Source organism: Lagenorhynchus albirostris, chromosome 17 (genome assembly GCF_949774975.1).
Source record: "Lagenorhynchus albirostris chromosome 17, mLagAlb1.1, whole genome shotgun sequence".
NCBI classification, from domain to species: Eukaryota; Metazoa; Chordata; class Mammalia; order Artiodactyla; family Delphinidae; genus Lagenorhynchus; species Lagenorhynchus albirostris.
Genome location: NC_083111.1, coordinates 37,136,330 through 37,153,416, shown reverse-complemented (window position 1 = coordinate 37,153,416; position 17,087 = coordinate 37,136,330). Strand labels below are relative to the sequence as shown.

General features: G+C 38.0%; 1 protein-coding gene across 2 annotated transcripts in view; it reads right to left on the bottom strand.

Moving 5' to 3' along the window:
• The window catches only part of LRRC69 (leucine rich repeat containing 69), a 92,032-nt gene that overhangs the window by 19,231 nt on the left and 55,714 nt on the right, over positions 1-17,087 (bottom strand). For both annotated transcript variants that reach the window (XM_060127963.1, XM_060127964.1), the window contains 2 exons: positions 6,184-6,285; positions 45-224 (listed from right to left, as the gene is read on the bottom strand). In XM_060127963.1, coding sequence (XP_059983946.1) covers positions 45-224; positions 6,184-6,285 — 282 coding nt within the window. The remainder of the gene's footprint in view (positions 1-44; positions 225-6,183; positions 6,286-17,087) is intronic.

The window sequence follows — 17,087 nt, the reverse complement described above, 5'->3', positions numbered from 1 at the left end:
AGAGGAGGTCTTATGCTCATATTCACACAAAAAACACCATTTACCTTTGATGGAGGAAAAAACTCAACACATTCCAGCCATGTGGTTAAAAAGGACTTTCCACATATTGCACATTTTCTTCCCTGCGAGATTATGTTCCTGACCTGTGGGTACCATTCTATGGCTTGCATTAGGAAAGGATCCTTTTCTGCTAGCTGATTCATTATAAATCTTGATGTTATTTCCTAGATTAAAAAAGAATATGGTTCCTCAGATTATTCTCAAAATAACTGGTTTATATTACATTGATTCCCATTTCACTAATTTATATTTTTGGCTTATTCCTCAGTTTCTGTTAAATTAGTTTTCAGTAGTATATATAATGAATTATATTGTCAATGACTGGCATTGTAAGTTTAGTGTTCAACATTATATGAAAAGGAAGTTACTTCCATTGTAATATCTCTATGTCTCTGACATACAGGAATTCAAGTTACAATAAATTTACATTATTAGATAAAGTTTAGGTTCAAATTTTGTACCTCTCATTACAATAGGCAAGGACAATACAAATATTCAGACTGGACCCAAAAACTGAGTCTGTCATATTTACTAAGCTCTAAGCCCTTACTACTTAAACTGTAGATCATGGATCAGTAGAATCTGAATCACCTAGAAACTTATTAGAAATTCAGACTTTGCTGCACTTTCAGACCTACTGAACCAGAATCTGCAGTTTAGCAAGGTTCCCCAGGTATTCTGTATGTATTCTGTATGTATGTTAAAGTTTGAGAAGCACTGGACTAAGTTATCTACTGCATTGTCTGAATTGAGGCAGACTGGTAAAGAGTACAGATTTCTATTACCCAAATCTCTGAATTCGGTATGTATTAAACCTACCCACATAAATATTTCCAGATACTTCACTTTAGATAATAATAATATTATAATATTAAATAATAAAAGGGGTGGTGAGGATGGTCACGATGACCATCAACATCATCAGCTTAAAGTAAAAAAAATATATATATAATACATAACTATATCTTCACTGACCAAGCAAACAAAATAAACATTTGATTTACTCCATTAAATGCCCCTCATTGTTTGTGCCAATAGCATGAAGTTCTGTGTAAATGTTATAAAAACACTGCATGAATTTTAATAGTGTATAAGACTTTTTTCCTGGCCAAAGTGAAAGATTTCCCAGTGGTATTAAGGTAGTCCACATCAGGTTCTGATAGGAATCTTTGGAAATACATACCTACATACATACATATTGGGTTGGCCAGACCGTTCATTTGTTTTTTTCTGTAAGATGGCTCTAGTAGTGCTTAGTTGTCTTTAACTTCATTCAAAACAGTTTTGTTAGATTGTATTGTGACAGCTGTCATATCAGCGTGCATTTAAAATAAAACTTACCAAAATTGGTGAGTTTTTGTGTAGCCATTTTAATACTGAAGATGGAAGAAAAAAAGCAACATTTTCAGCATCTAATGCTTTATTATTTCAAGAAAGGTAAAAATGCAACTGAAATGCAAAAAAAGATTTGTGCAGTGTATGGTGAAGGTGCTGTGATTGATCGAACATGTCAAAAGTGGTTTGCGAAGTTTCGTGCTGGAGATTTCTCGCTGGACGATGTTCCACGGTCAGGTAGACCAACTGAAGTTGATAGCGATCAAATCGAGACATTAATTGAGAACAATCAACGTTAAACCACATGGGAGATAGCTGACATACTCAAAATATCCAAATCAAGCATTGAAAATCATTTGCACCAGCTTGGTGTTGTTAATCGCTTTGATGTTTGGGTTCCACATCAGCTAAGTGAAAAAAACCTTCTTGACCATATTTCTGCATGTGATTCTCTACTTAAATGTAGCAAAACATTTCATTTTTAAAACAAATTTTGACAGGCAGTGAAAAATGGATACTGTACAATAATGTGGAATGGAAGAGATCACGGGGCAAGTGAAATGAACCACCACCAACCACACCAAAAGCCAGTCTTCATCCAAAGAAGGTGATGTTTTGTATATGGTGGGATTGGAAGGGAGCTTCAAGAAAACCAAAGTATTAATACTAACAAGTACTCCTCCCAATTAGACGAACTGAAAGCTGCACTCAATGAAAAGGTCTGGAATTAGTCAACAGAAAACACATAATCTTCCATCAGGATAATGCAAGACTGCATGTTTCTTTGAAGACCAGGAAAAGACTGTTACAGCTTGGCTGGGAAGTTCTGATTCATCTGCTATAGTCACCAGACATTACACCTTCGGATTTCCATTTATTTCAGTCTTTACAAAATAGTCTTAATGGAAAAAATTTTAATTCCCTGGAAGACTGTAAAAGGCACCTGGAACAGTTCTTTGCTCAAAAAGATAAAAAGTTTTGGGAAGATGGAATTATGAAGTTGCCTAAAAAATGGCAGAAAGTAGTGGAACAAAACGGCAAATACATTGTTCAATAAAATTCTTGGGTAAAATGAAAAATGTGTCTTTTATTTTTACTTGAAAACCAAAGGAACTTTTTGGCCAACACAATACATACAGACATAATTTTTCACTCATCTATCCCAATTAAAATCTTTTAAATAATAACAAAATCCTATAAATTCCTGTGTCTCTTTCCCTATTTCTCTATCCATTCCACTTAACAAACATCTGGGAAAGATGCCATTATACAAAAACAGCCCTGAGCATTGGTTCCTAACTGCCTGATCCTTCAACAGCATAACCTCCTACACACTTCAGCTTATTCTCGGGGATGGTTACATAATGAGGTCATCCTTTCTGAAAGAATTACCCTTTCACACTAATATTACAGGACTCCTAAATTAGATGTTTGTTATCACTCCTCTCTCTACTTACACAAAGCATAGGTTGTGATTCTGAATGAAACACTGATTTTAGAGGTAAGTTTTATCTACCAGAATTCAACGGCTAGTCTCACTATAAAGCCTCAGAAAACTAATAGACAAGAATTCAAACCCCAAAATAGCAGGTGGTAGAATTTGCTGAAGTACATGGAATGAATAAATAGGTCACAATTCATACAGTTCACTTTTTCCATTTATGATTTCTGGAACCAAACATGTTTGTCGCACTCAGTATGTCTCTTGACAACTCTTACATTACCCATTATTTATATCCTTCTACTTGCTGCCAATGTGTTGCTGTGGAAGAATGATATATATCATTGAAATATAAAGTTATTACTTGAAAATACAAGTGTATATAAAATAAGATACTTTTGGCATGAGCAATAGTAAATTTCAGGAAAACTCGTAAAGATACATGCAATGCAGTTTTTGAGGATACACAACTTAATGATGGCCTAATCTCGGCATTATTTAAAAGTCAAGAAATCTTCTATGATAAATAAATTGTTCCTTTTAAATAGTTTATATGCTATTCTGTTAGAGTATTTGTTAGATAACTATATGTAGGTCAGAGATTATTTCTATGTTTAAACCATCATAGATTAAAATTAGTTTCGGGTGTTTCTTTTATTTTTCCTTACATATGATGATTTCATTTGAATTATAAAATTATCCATATACAAATTATATTTATATAAATATAAAAAATTATAAAATGTAAAAACAAATGTGAATCCGTAGAAGGAATATTGAACTTTGGAACTATTATATGATCAATTGTTACTGTATGATAGGCACTAAAATGTAGCATGAAGAGCAAAGATACTGAGTCAGAGTCAAATAGATAAATAGGTACAAATCCTGGCTCTGTGACCTATTAGTGTGACCCTATTTGGACAAGTCCTTAACTTCTCTGATCTTGGATACCTCACCTGTAAAATAGGGATTTTTTTTTCCAATACTATCACACAGAGTTCAGAGAATTAAATTACATAACACAGGTAAAACTCAGTCCGGCATCTGCTGATGCAGTATATTCTAGCTAATATTTTGTTATAATGTAGTTATCAATATTAAATTTTAGTTCACAAATCTCTGAGGTGAGGAAAAGTCTTTAAAAATCCTTAACTAATGCAGAGCCTGAAACAATCCCTATAGTTTTTTGACAGCCCAAGTAATTTAATCAGTAACGTTAACCAAATATCCAGTAGAAATGGCTTTTACTTTAAGTACAAATATAAAATGTATAATAAATTTATCGCCTTTCTAAGAAAAATTCTTAGAGATACTTTCAAACATACCCAAGTCATTTATATACTGTAAGTAAAAATCATTACTTCTACTAAATAAACAAAACAAAAACCCAAAACTGTTGTGTTCCTGGGTTCTTAGTTTTGAAATGAGAAGGAAGAAATATTACTCTCTCACCCTGCTCCTGGGTCCCAGGCACAAGGTAACATTCTTGCTCTCAAGTGCTCCCTGTAAGACACCTGCCACATTGGGTTAACCGCTCATCCAGTCCCCTCCACAAACCAGAACCTCTTCCAACCAGAGACTACCCCTGTTTCCCTTTCCCTCAGTTTCTGGCAGCCCCTTTCTGAGGCAATACTGCAGCATGGAGTCTGGAGCACAACTGCTTAGAATGGCATCAGCATTCCAAAACTTACTAGCTCTGTGAACTTGGACAAGTTATTTAACCTCTCCAAGTCTCAGTTTATCTATAAAAGGGGACAATAACAGTACCTACCTTTCAAGCGTTAATGGAGGACTAAATTAGTTCATTCCTGTTATGTGCTTAGAACAATGCCTTGCCCATGGTAAGCATAATAAATGTTAGCTGTCTATTATTATTGTTATTATTTTACTACTACTATTCTGAAATACTTGATTCAAGGAGATAATTAGGTTACAAGTAATTAAACAAATTAAATACTTCAGTTTTTTAAATTATTTACAATTAAAAGTCAAGTAAGTTTTTTTTGACTTGAGAGTGGGAAATAATACTGTTTGTGGAAATATAGATTGATTCTCTGGAAAAGAATTTGGAAAGAGCTAATCAGACTTTAAAAGATGAAAGTTCTTTGGCCCAGGAATTTCACTCACAGGGATAATATAGACATAAGAAGAGGACAGTCATTGTAGCCTTGTTTATAAAGGCCCAAAAGTTATAAAATTATTAATAATCTAAACAGCCAACAGTAGGAAAGTAGTTTAAAATATTATGGTGTAATCATATACCAGAATATTATTATGTATTCATCAAAAAAGATGTCATAGGTATATTTCTTATTGATTGGAAAGATATTCACAATATTTTGAGTAAAAAAAGCGAGTCTCTAAATAGTATATGGAGTTTGAAATCATCTTTGATAACAGAAATTTCAGGATTTATGGAAAGTTCTAGCAGAATAAGTGTCAGAGAGAACAGTGATTGTAACTCTGCATATTGGATTTCTGAGTATTTTTTTATCAATTTCTATTGCCTTTTTTCTAATTTCTCTAAATAAGTTTGTATTACTTTTATAATAAATTTTTAAATAAGTATGGCATTATAACTAACATTTTCTTCCTCACTCATCTGTATTTTCTACTTTTCTGTATTAAACATATATTACTTGTGCAATAAGGGGGAAATGTTATTTTTTTAAACTAAATTGTCAAACAAGGTTGGTTGTTTCCTGTAACCAGGAAACTTGAATCCTATGCAATTCTTGAAAGTTTTAAGACAATTCTGCATGTTCAGCTACAGATCTAAAAGGACCTGAGGAGTCCAAATTCACGATGGAGACTCATACTCAAATGTGGAAAGATCTGAAATCTTTAACTCATCTATCACTAAAATACTCACAAAGAAATTCTCGTAATGTATTTCCCTATTCCTTCCTTTAATATCATCAACTTGTTGACTAAAGGGAACACAGTTTCTGGATCATATTCATTTATCCACTAGGAGTGGGGACAAGTGAAAAGGGAATGGAAGAGACAAAACACCCCAGTAAGAAATAATCAAATATATCCTTAGATAATACTGAAAAAATACTTGGAGGTTAAAGTGAAAACAAATTCCTTTGTTTTCAACGAAATGTTTTCATCCAATAAAATGTTTAATGTCTCTGAATTTGGTCACTCTGGAAATCAGATAGGATTACAATGGATTCTGCAAGCAAGTCAAAAAGATTATGACTAGGGTCCACAATGCCAATGGATTATGGTTGTATGGATCGTTCGCTGGCTTGGCAAGAATGCTTTAGAAGAAAACTCTTTAAAACTTAAATCATGGCTTTAGTTTGAAGACCTGTGTGAATGCTATAAGGCTTCACCTGTAGACTCCAGATGTCCTCGTGTTTTACAGCATTAACCGGCTGCTTCAGGAACAGTGGGTTTCCCTCACAGTAGAACTCCCTCAGCTTCAGGTCTTGAAACTTTCAAAACAAAATAAAAACTTCACTACACAACAAAATAAACTTCATTTCTGAGCCTACATCTTCAATAAAATTAGACTAAAATTACTTTATTTATGACATATTCCACATTAGTATTTTAACAGCAGGGTGTACTCTAGTTATTAGAAGCATAAGAATCTTTATGTTGGCATGGATGGCAATGACCTTAGAGGTCACTGGTGACATCCCCCATACTAGACAGCTGAGAAAAGTTGTTCAGGATCAGAGAATTGTTAGTAATAGAAGAGAGGTTAATTAATAAAATGCTGGGAACAGTTTGCAAATAATACGTTTGTTAGGAACCAAGTATGAAGAAAAATAACACTCTAATATACACCAAAAATCTAGGTCTCAAATACTGTCTTATGATCCATTCATTTATGATCAGTGAGGAAGGTAAGGGAAACAGAGGAACATCAAAAAAATATCATTATATTGAAGTACAGTTGATTTCTCTGTTGTGTACAATGACAATAAAAAAGAAAAATATATAATTCACAAGGATATTGAATCTTCTATGAAGAAAACCTAAATTCAGCTGGATTCTACCCCTTGAGTAGAAAAAAAGTAATTCTCTTATGTTCATATTATATCTTTTTGAATTATGTTTTTCTCAGGGTATATGCCCAGCAGTGGGATTGCTGAGAAAACCATAATTCAAAAAGACATACATACCCCAATGTTCATTGCAACACTATTTATAATAGCCAGGACATGGAAACAACTTAAATGTCCATAGACAGATGAATGGATAAAGAAGGTGTGGTACATATATAGAATGGAATATTACTGAGCCATAAAATGGAATGAAATTGGGTCATTTGTAGAGATGTGGATGGACCTAGAGACTGTCATACAGAGTCAAGTAAGTCAGAAAAAGAAAAACAAATATTGTATATTAATGCATGTATGTGGAATCTAGAAAAATGGTACAGATGAACCTATCTTCTGGGTAGGAATAGAGATGCAGATGTAGAGAATGGACATGTGGATATGGGGGAGGGAAGGGGAGGGTGGGACAAACTGGGAGATTAGGATTGACATATATACACTACCATGTGTAAAATAGATAGCTAGTGGGAACCTACTGTATAGCACGGGGAGCTCAGCTCGGTGCTCTGTGATGACCTAGATGAGTGGGATTGGGCAGGGAGAGTGGGAGGTCCAAGAGGGAGGGGATATATGTATACATATAGCTGATTCACTTCGTTGTACAGAAGAAACTAACACAACGTTGTAAAGCAACTATATGCCAAAAAAAAAAAAAAAACTGTGCCAACAGAAAAAAAAAATTACACCTTGACTCCCTTGAGTTCACATGACTTTGAGCTCATGTGGTTTTCAAAGTTAAACTCATTTAGGGAGTTACTTTTCTGAGACTTAGTTTCAGCTGTGAAATGGGGACAATAAGACCTATCTTCAGTGGTGTGCAGATAAAACAGTTCTCTGGAAAGAAAAAAAAAAAGCCCTGATTTGTGGCATGCTTTGATTCTATGGTGTAAATACTCCTACCATAGCTGATTCCAGTCACTGAACACAGAGTTGGGAAGAGATGTTGAAAATTGGTTCTTGTGAGCCAGGATGAGGTAGCGGCATTACACCACTGCACCTCACAGTTATGGAAGAATTAGAGATTTCCTTGACTTCAGCCCATGGTTTGAAACACAGCACTCAACAAATTAAAAATAATTGATTTAAAACATCTTTCCAGGGCATCATGTCATCAGGTCTAAATGTCTCATGAAATTTCTACAACATAGACAAGGTTTAAAAATAAAATAAAGAGTTTAAGGCTACATTGGAATCACCTACAGACATTCTGACTTTCTTAATTCAGTTTCCTATGTTATCCACCAACAAGGAGCAACCTAGAGAGTTGAACCTAATGGTAGCCACAAGTCAGTGCTGGGTGTGCTGAAATGAAAAGAGCACTTCTTCTGCTTAATGGAAACATCATTTTTTCCTTCTGGCTCTAAAGAATAACATTCTATAATTTATACCTTAACTCACATTCCTTTTATAAAAATATGATACAAACTTGACTAACTTGGTATCTGCAAAAGCATTAACATATGTGAACCTCATTTCAAAGTTGACCACAGTTCAAAGGGCATACATTTTTCTTTAGCGGTCATGTTTCTCTTCCTTCAAATCCTATCACTATTCTTCCATCAAACATGGTAGTGAGTTACCCAGCTTGCTAACTTACTACACATAATATATCAGAAAGAAATTATCTTAATGAAAAGAAATTAATAAAGAAATTCATTAGCATGTGTTTTGCAGCAGGTAAGTTTCAATAACCTGAAGTCACACAATCTCTCAAAGTCCACTCTGAATATTCCCCAGAGCAACATTTTTTAATACCGTCCCTATATGCACTACTAGGTTTCCTGCCAGCCTAGCTTCTTAATAGAACAATATTCTTTGCTAGCCTCATCACTCCAGTAGCATAATCTCTTCTGCTAATAAAACGTTGAAAAAGGGCTTCCCTGGTGGCACAGTGGTTGAGAGTCCGCCTGCTCATGCAGGGACACGGGTTCGTGCCCTGGTCTGGGAAGATCCCACATGCCGCGGAGCGGCTGGGTCCGTGAGCCATGGCAGCTGAGCCTACGCGTCCGGAGCCTGTGCTCCGCAACGGGAGAGGCCACAACAGTAAGAGGCCCGCGTACCGCAAATAAAAAAAAAAAAATGTTGTTACAGCTTTTCCGAGTCTGTTTGCACAGGCTTACTCAAACTACCAGTGTTATGGGTTTAATATCAACGGGAACAATTTTGTCCCTCCCGCCCTCTCAGGGGTCTATGGATACTTTTCATTGTTACAACTGGGGGAGGGGGCAGTATTACTGGCATTTATTTAGTAAATACCAGGGATGCTGCTAACCATCCTACAATGCACAGGATAGCTCCCACAGCAAAGAATTATCAGTCCCAAAAGAGTGTTGAAGTTGGGAAAACTCTGGTTTAGAGGTATAAGGTCATAAACATTCAATGACCATTTATCTGGAAAGGGGACTTGCACCTGAAGAGAAATGACGGTTCAAATGAGGGTTTTAATTTTTTTTAACGTGAAGACTTGATCATGTAGAAGGTAAGTACCAACATAGAGAAATTAATTTAGAGGAGAAAGGAATAATTGAAAGAGTAACGATCAGGTGAAGAACACTGAAAGACTTTTGAAAATTAACATCTTTGAATTATCCTCTCCTCCGCAGCCAGAAGATGCAGGCATGAATGAGTTTGAAGGTGTGGAATTGGATGTGAAGGAATCAGACATGATCCCTTCAATTTTGTCTTTGAAATAGAGAATAAGACCATTTGCTAATTGAGTTGTGAAGCAAGGTGTCGATATGGAAGGAGGCATGAAGAAGGTGGTGAAAGTATCGAATAGGTTTTGGAAAATGAACCTGGCATGCGACAAGCAAAAATATTATACAGGGGTGCTGAGGGAACACACATTTGTGGCAATCCCTATCCATAGATTGTGTGCTCTCCTTTAACACCCAGCAGTCTAGATACAACATTAAGAATCTGCAGAAGTATATGTCAGAAAGCAAGGGCATGAGCTCATACATATTAAAAAGTAACTGAATTGGACTGGGTACTTTATGGTTTAGACCAGATAGAAAAAGAAATAGTACAAAGTTTCGATGGACTATGAGTAAAAGAAGATGTAGAGCGACATGAAGTCTCTGATCTAAAAGGAAAGATATGGCTATAAAGCAATAAGAGAGCTGGAACATAGGAGGAACCAGGGGTCAAACTGCCATACTGGACTTTAATTCTTCATATTTAGAGCAGCTGAAGATGATGTTGTGATCTAGACATGACTGTGATGGTGGTTTGCTGAACTGAAGACCTGAAAAGCTCATTAAAATCAAGGAACTTTGAGCCTAAGTTGTTTATATTGACCACCTTTACAAAACAACTTCTTGAGTAATGTTCTCAAATATTTGGCTGCCTACTGCACATCTTTAGATGGAAGTCCCACAATCACCATAAATTCTAACATTCAAAAGTTGAACACTAATTTCCCACAGTTTTCCTTGCTCCTTTCCCCACATCAAATCTCCTGCCATGTCCTGTCAATTCTACCTTCTTAAAACTTCTAGAATTTATCCTTTCTTTCCATCCCCCTATCCACCCACCTCCTCGCCACCTCTGCACAATCTCTTCTCCTACTCCCTGACCCAGCCACTAATCCCTCTGGCTTGATTGAGGCCCTCATTTTACAGGAATTATTGCAATAGTACTTATATTGGTCTCAGTGCAAACTTTTGCTGCCAAAGTGGTCTTTTAAAATGAGAAGCTAGTCAAAATACAACCTTGCTTAAAACTTTTCAAGGCTCCCTTTAGTCCATAGGATAAATTCAAAAGCCCTAGTATATCATACTTGGTTCTTCTTGGCCTGTTTTTCCAACGATATATCCTAGTAAGCTCTACTTTCACCCTTATACAACAGCCATCCTGTAGTACTTAGGGGTCTCATAAGAGGCCTGTGTCTTAACTTACAATTATTACTCATGCTGTGCCCATTACTCAGTCCACTCCTGGATCATCTCTTCACGACTAAAATATCACCCCTGTAAGCTTCTGCAACTTCTATCAAATGTTTCTATATCTCCTTAGGCCTAATTAATCATACCACCTGTAAATACTATGAGACAATCATTGTTGAAAAGTTTGTCTTCATCTCTCAGGTTTAGTCTCTTTAAGAGCTATATCTTAAGTGACTATTTAATGCTAGCTCTAAATTCAGTACCTAGTACATAGCTGAGGCCCAATAAATAATCAATCACACACAACTCTCCCTGGGCACTCAGGATTTGCAAAGATCTTCTTCTCCAGACTTGGTCAATTGTTATAAGTGTTCCTGCAAAGCCCCAGGACTCAGGAACAATATATAAGTTCAGCAAGCCCTTCTATTGCTTCAGGCCAGCCTTAAGTAATGAGGGAGATCAGAAGGGGGCTAATTTAGGAAGAAATTTGTTAATGTAAACAAGGAGAAGGGAGGCTGAGATTTCACATGAGCTCAAAAACAGAACTGATAAATAGGTGATGGCAAATAACCATGGACCCTTCAGACCATCTCAAAGCTCACAGGGTTACACTTTAGCAAGAATTGGAATTTATAAATATGCTAACAGTTGACTTGTGAGGAGGGTAAGGTTTTAAGTGTTGGGACTATGTCATCCAAAAACATATAATTAGCAATTCTAAAAAAAGGACATGAATAAGATCTGTGACCAATGAGAAATTCAAGAAAATGTATGATAAATTTGATATCTAATCAGAACTGTGGAGTGATTCAGCTGATGATATCATTTGAACATAAGGAAGCCAAAAATTCTGTTGTGGGAACTCCTCTCTCACACACTGTGCATGAGTGGGAGGGAAAATAGGCAGAAAGTGACCTAAAATAAGAATCCTTCAGTATCTGCTGGATAGTTGACCCAAGAGAAGACCCCCGGAGGGAGTTGAAGAGAAGCTGCCAAGAGAAATCTGGAGGGAAGGAGATAACTGAACCCCCAGGATCTAAACATACACACACACACACACACAAACACACACACACCCCTTCCTCATTTTGGTGGCTAGGGAGAAGCAGCTGAAGGCCCTTAAGCTCATGCTTCTCCCTGCCTTCAATATCCTGGGCCTTATAGCTGATGGGACAGTAGCTCCAGCATCCTCTTCAGCCTCTTGATTTAAACATTGTAAAAAGGAAAATTGATCTGGGAGGACTTATTTGTTATTGCCTCACAATCCTCATCCATACCTGCTTAAGACCCCACTTCTATCCTTGAACCACCTGAGAACCGGTGACTGAAGAGGCCTCTGCTTCCACTCTGCCCTGTATGTTCCACCTCCAACAGTGTGATCTTACAATGTAAATCAGATCACAGCAGTACCTAGCTCAAAACCATCCAGCACTACCTTGTTCAAAAACATCTCATTTCTCATTCAGAATGAAATGCAAAGCCCTCAAGCTGGCCTACAGGACTCTGTTATGATTGGACCCTGTACAATCTCTTTGACCTTATATCCTACCATTCTGCCTATCCCTCTTCCTTCCCCCTCCCCTTCCCCCTCCTCCCTCCTCCCTCCTCCTCTCCCTCCCTCTCTCTCTCCCTCTCTCTTTATTTCTCTCTCCCCTCTGGCAACATTGGCTTTCTTTCCAAGCGTTTTTTGCCTTGGGACCTTTGCACTTCCCTCTTCTTGGAACACTTTTGTCTCAGATTTGTCCATACCATTAACACTCAGAATAAAATGAAATCATATGTTTAGCAGTTTGAGAGGGGAAACATTTATGACCCAAGGATTTGATAACCAGACAAGTTTTCATTAATGTGCAGAGGCAATGGAAAGACATTCTCACATGCATGAGCTATGTACCTTAACCAAAGAAAATTACTCAAGACACAGTAACTGAAAGAGAGTAACAAAAACCAAGAATTTGGGTAATACATTCATTTTGCCTGTCAAAATGCAAAGAATAAAAAGTCGAACACACACTGCCCCAATACAAGCAAGACTGGGGCAATCTGTTTTTTGCAAAAAAAGAAAATTTGCAATGTCATTAAAAAGTGTGAAAATTGTTTTTACTCTTTGTTAATTCTACTGATAGGAATTCATCCAAAAAAATATTTGAAATGGGAGCAAATATGTATACACGATATGTGTTTCTCAGAATTATTTAAAATTTTAAAATCCTTTCCTATATTAAAAAAATGTATGATAAGTTATATTACACATGTAATATTCAGGTATTCTGCCTTTTCACTCTCTATGTCTAGCAAAACCTAAGCCTGGGTCATCCATGCCATCAGCTTTCCCTGTCTCTGTACACAAGCAAATAAGTGCTGTTTGCAGTTACACCTTAGGGCAGGCTAGAATCACAATAAATTCATCTTCACCAACTTCCAATATGCCCTCAGTGATTGCTGGAAATTCTCCTCTAGTCAACACAACTCCATGTTTTCTTTGTTGGCTCATCTTTCTTTGCCCAACCATGAAATAGTTCTCCCCTGAGCCTAGCACATTCTCTTTTCACTTTATTTTTTTTCCCTTGGCAATCTTAACCATTTCCATGACTCAATGAAATCTCTATGCCAATGACTCTGGTTCCACACCCTACAGCCAACTGTTTACTCAAAATCTTCACTTGGATGTATTAAATATATGTTAAATTCACTGTGTCCAAGATTGAACTCATGATCTGCCCTCCTAGAGTTGGTCTTTTTCCAGTGTTTTCTATCTAAGACTATAGAAAGTTCACAAGCCCATCACTGTTTCAAATTTACCTTGTAAATATCTCTTGAATCTGTTCAGGTCTTTCCATTCCTAATCATATACTCTTTGTGGAATTTGAACCAAGAAACATGGAAATTTGCCATTTAGCTCTGGAAACTGGAACAGAACAACTATTATGGCAAGGAGCTGGAGAGTCCACAGTGGGCTATGTATAGATTGATGTTAAAGGGGAACAGAAACAAGGTATAAGTAGAGCAAGCATTTGGAATATGGCTACATTATTCCAACAGTATAATAAGTGTGATGAACTAACAGTTCATGCTGCTAAGAATCCCAGAAGCTTGTTGACCTGAGAACCACACACTTGCTTCAGTATCTCTGAGCTCTGCCCAGCCTTACCATATTCCCTGCTTGAATCCCCATGAGATCCTCCTTACTCTTCCTTCTGAAACTTTAATTAAACTCCATTTAAAATGCAGCCAAAGAACCAAAAGAAAACATGCACATTAATTTCAACATCATAGAATTCTCTTGCTCTACCATCAGCAGATAGACAATTCTAATGTCTCTGAATTGCTCAAAGTAACCTTCTTATGTGCTTTTCTGTGAATCCTCCTTTGCAAAACACAAAAATCTACCTCTTCCTTCTCTAAATCTAGACAAGACTTCCAAACTTTAGTCACTCACTCTTTAGAAGTAATCTTCTTTACAGGTTTTGAAAGCAAAATATATAATTAGTACCTCTCCACTGGATAGGGGAGCCATATATCTAGAGACACTTTTTCACCCATATTTCTAAACCTCACAGACCTGGTTACAGAGAAAAAGCAGAAAGTAGTAGTAAGCAAACTATAAAAGTCAGTAACAAAGAAATCAAAGTTCCCAACCCCTGCCCTGGGATAGTCTATGATTTAAACTGAAAAATTCCACTTTAAAATTTAGTCAGACCAGGCAACAATTCAGACCACTGAACTAGAAGAAAGATATTCAGAGTTTGTGAAAGCTGTTTATGGTCTGAAAACCAATTGTGAGATCTTTGATCTTCTATTTTTTTATTCTGACAGGAAATTAAAGTTTGAGTGACCAGATTCATAATGGGAACCGCAGAAAGAACGTCAGTTTGTAGCTTCTCCCTTGGTTTCCAAATGAGCCCCAATGTTGTTTTAAATAAAGCCTCTCAAAGGCATAACACCTTTAATTCCTCCTGATATATCTTTGTTCTTCTTCATTCATATTAAATATCACTGTTTCAAGGGATTCTTGACTGTTTTTATTTACCTTCTCTTAAGTGACTGCTGTTTTAACCAAACATTCTTTTCTTTTAAGCTTTTCATATAACTTCATCTATACTTAATAGTAGAATAGAGAAAACACTGGGCTCAAATGCTGGGGACTGGTTTCAAATCCATTTCATCCACACAACCCCTCCATACAAGTCATTCAGATATCTGAGCCTGTTCTCCATGTATAAATAGATAAGATAATATCCATCTCACTGGATTTTAAAGATCAAATAAGGAATGTATAAAGTACTTGGTAAACTATGAGACATCCTAGAAAAATGAGGTACTACACCAGCATGTAGTCCATTGTCTAAAGTAGGCAAGTCATATTTATTACTTTTCTCTCAACAGAAGAGTCTTGTTAGGGTCAGCTAATATTTTGTCTTCCATTTTTCTCATTACTTTGCTTCATTTAAGCTCTACCAGACAAGGATAAAGGCAATTTCATATGCTGCAAATCTGATTAGCAAACTGATACGTGTACTTCTAGTTTCAAGATGGCAAAACTAAGCACATTTAGCACTCTTCCTCTCCCAAGCCAAATCCTAGAAATGATAAGAAGATAACTTTCAAGAAAATAAATAACCACTTAAAAACAGGACGGTAAATTCTCACAGGAAGAGAAACTATGTGTAGACAGTATCAAGTGAAGGAGGAAGCATCAACCCAGGATGAACATGGAAGCCAAAGGAAGAATTCCTACAAAGAAATGGAATTGAGGTAACTCAATACACAGAGGTAGTAGAGGCCTCCAGAGAAGTATGGGATAGTAGAACAACAAACAGCAATATTACTGTACTCTTTCAGAAGCAGGAAGACACTGTGAACTCACCTACCCACTCTCATCCCCATGGCCACACTCTACCTCCCACTCCTATAGCTCCTTTCCCTGAATCCCACACACCTATAGCCTGGTGAGAACAGTGCTTTGAATAGAGAAAGGTGGAGGAGCTTCAAGACGGCAGAGGAGTAAGACATGGAGATCACTTTCCTCCCCACAAATACATCAAAAATACATCTACATGTGTAACAACTCCTCCAGAACACCTACTGAATGCTGGCAGAAACCTCAGACTTCCAAAAAGGCAAGAAATTCTCCACATAACTGGGTAGGGCAAAAGAAGAAAAAGAGACAAAGGACCTGCACCTCTGGGAGGGAGCTGTGAGGGAGGAAAAGTTACCACATGCTAGGAAGTCCCCTCACTGGAGGAGATGGGAGGGAGGGGAGCCCTAGAGGTGAGGGCAGCAACAGGGGTGTGGAGGGAAAGTGGAGAGAATCCTGCACAGAGGATCAGTGCCAACCAGGTCTCTCCAGAGTGAGACGCTTATTGGTTCACCTGCCGGGGCGGGTGGGGGATGGGTGCTGAAGCTCTGGCTTTGGAGGTCAGACCTCAGGGAGAGGACTCGGGTTGGTGGCATGAAGACAGCCTGAGGGGTCTAGTGCACCACAGCTAGCTGGGAGGGAGTCCGGGAAAAAAACCAGGCCTGCCAGAGAGTCAGGAATCTATTGTTGTGGTCTGCATGAGGAGAGGGGTGGGCCCGCCATAGGAGCTTCCTGCTCCGTGTGCTCACAGACAGCTGGGCACCACCTACATGACCTCCAGAGGTGGGCACAAACCATGGCTGTTATCTCTGACATGAGAGGGGGGCAATGGCTGCCACCGCTGCCACCAAGTGTCCTGTGTGTAAGCGCAAGTCACTGCCCACACCTTCCCGGAAGCCTGTGCAGCCCACCACTGCTGAGGGTCCCACAATCCGGGGCTAACTTCCCTGGGAGAACGCAAGGCGCACCTCAGGCTGTAGCAACTTCACACCAGCCTCTGTCGCCACAGACACTCCCTGCATATCCCAATTGTGACTGCCGTATCCCTCCCTCCCCTCCCCTGGCCTGAGAGAGCAAGTGAGCCCTAATCAGCCACTGCTTACACAGCCTCTTGCCTGGGCAGGGAACAGACACCTGAGGGTGGCCAACAGACAGAGGCAGGGCGAAAACCAAAGCTGAACTCCAGGGGCTGTGGGACCAAAGGGAAATCTCTCCATGCAGCCACAGGAGCAGCAGATTAAACCCCTGCAACTGGCTTGGTAAAGCCTGCATCTGTGAAATATATGAATAGACAATGAGTGTTCCCACAATCGAGGCTGTGGACTTTGGGAGCAACTGTGGACTTTGGAAGCAATTACATGGGGGAGGTAAGGCCAGATCAGAGTCTGAGCTGGTCCCACAGTGCCCATAGCAAGGCCAGAGAC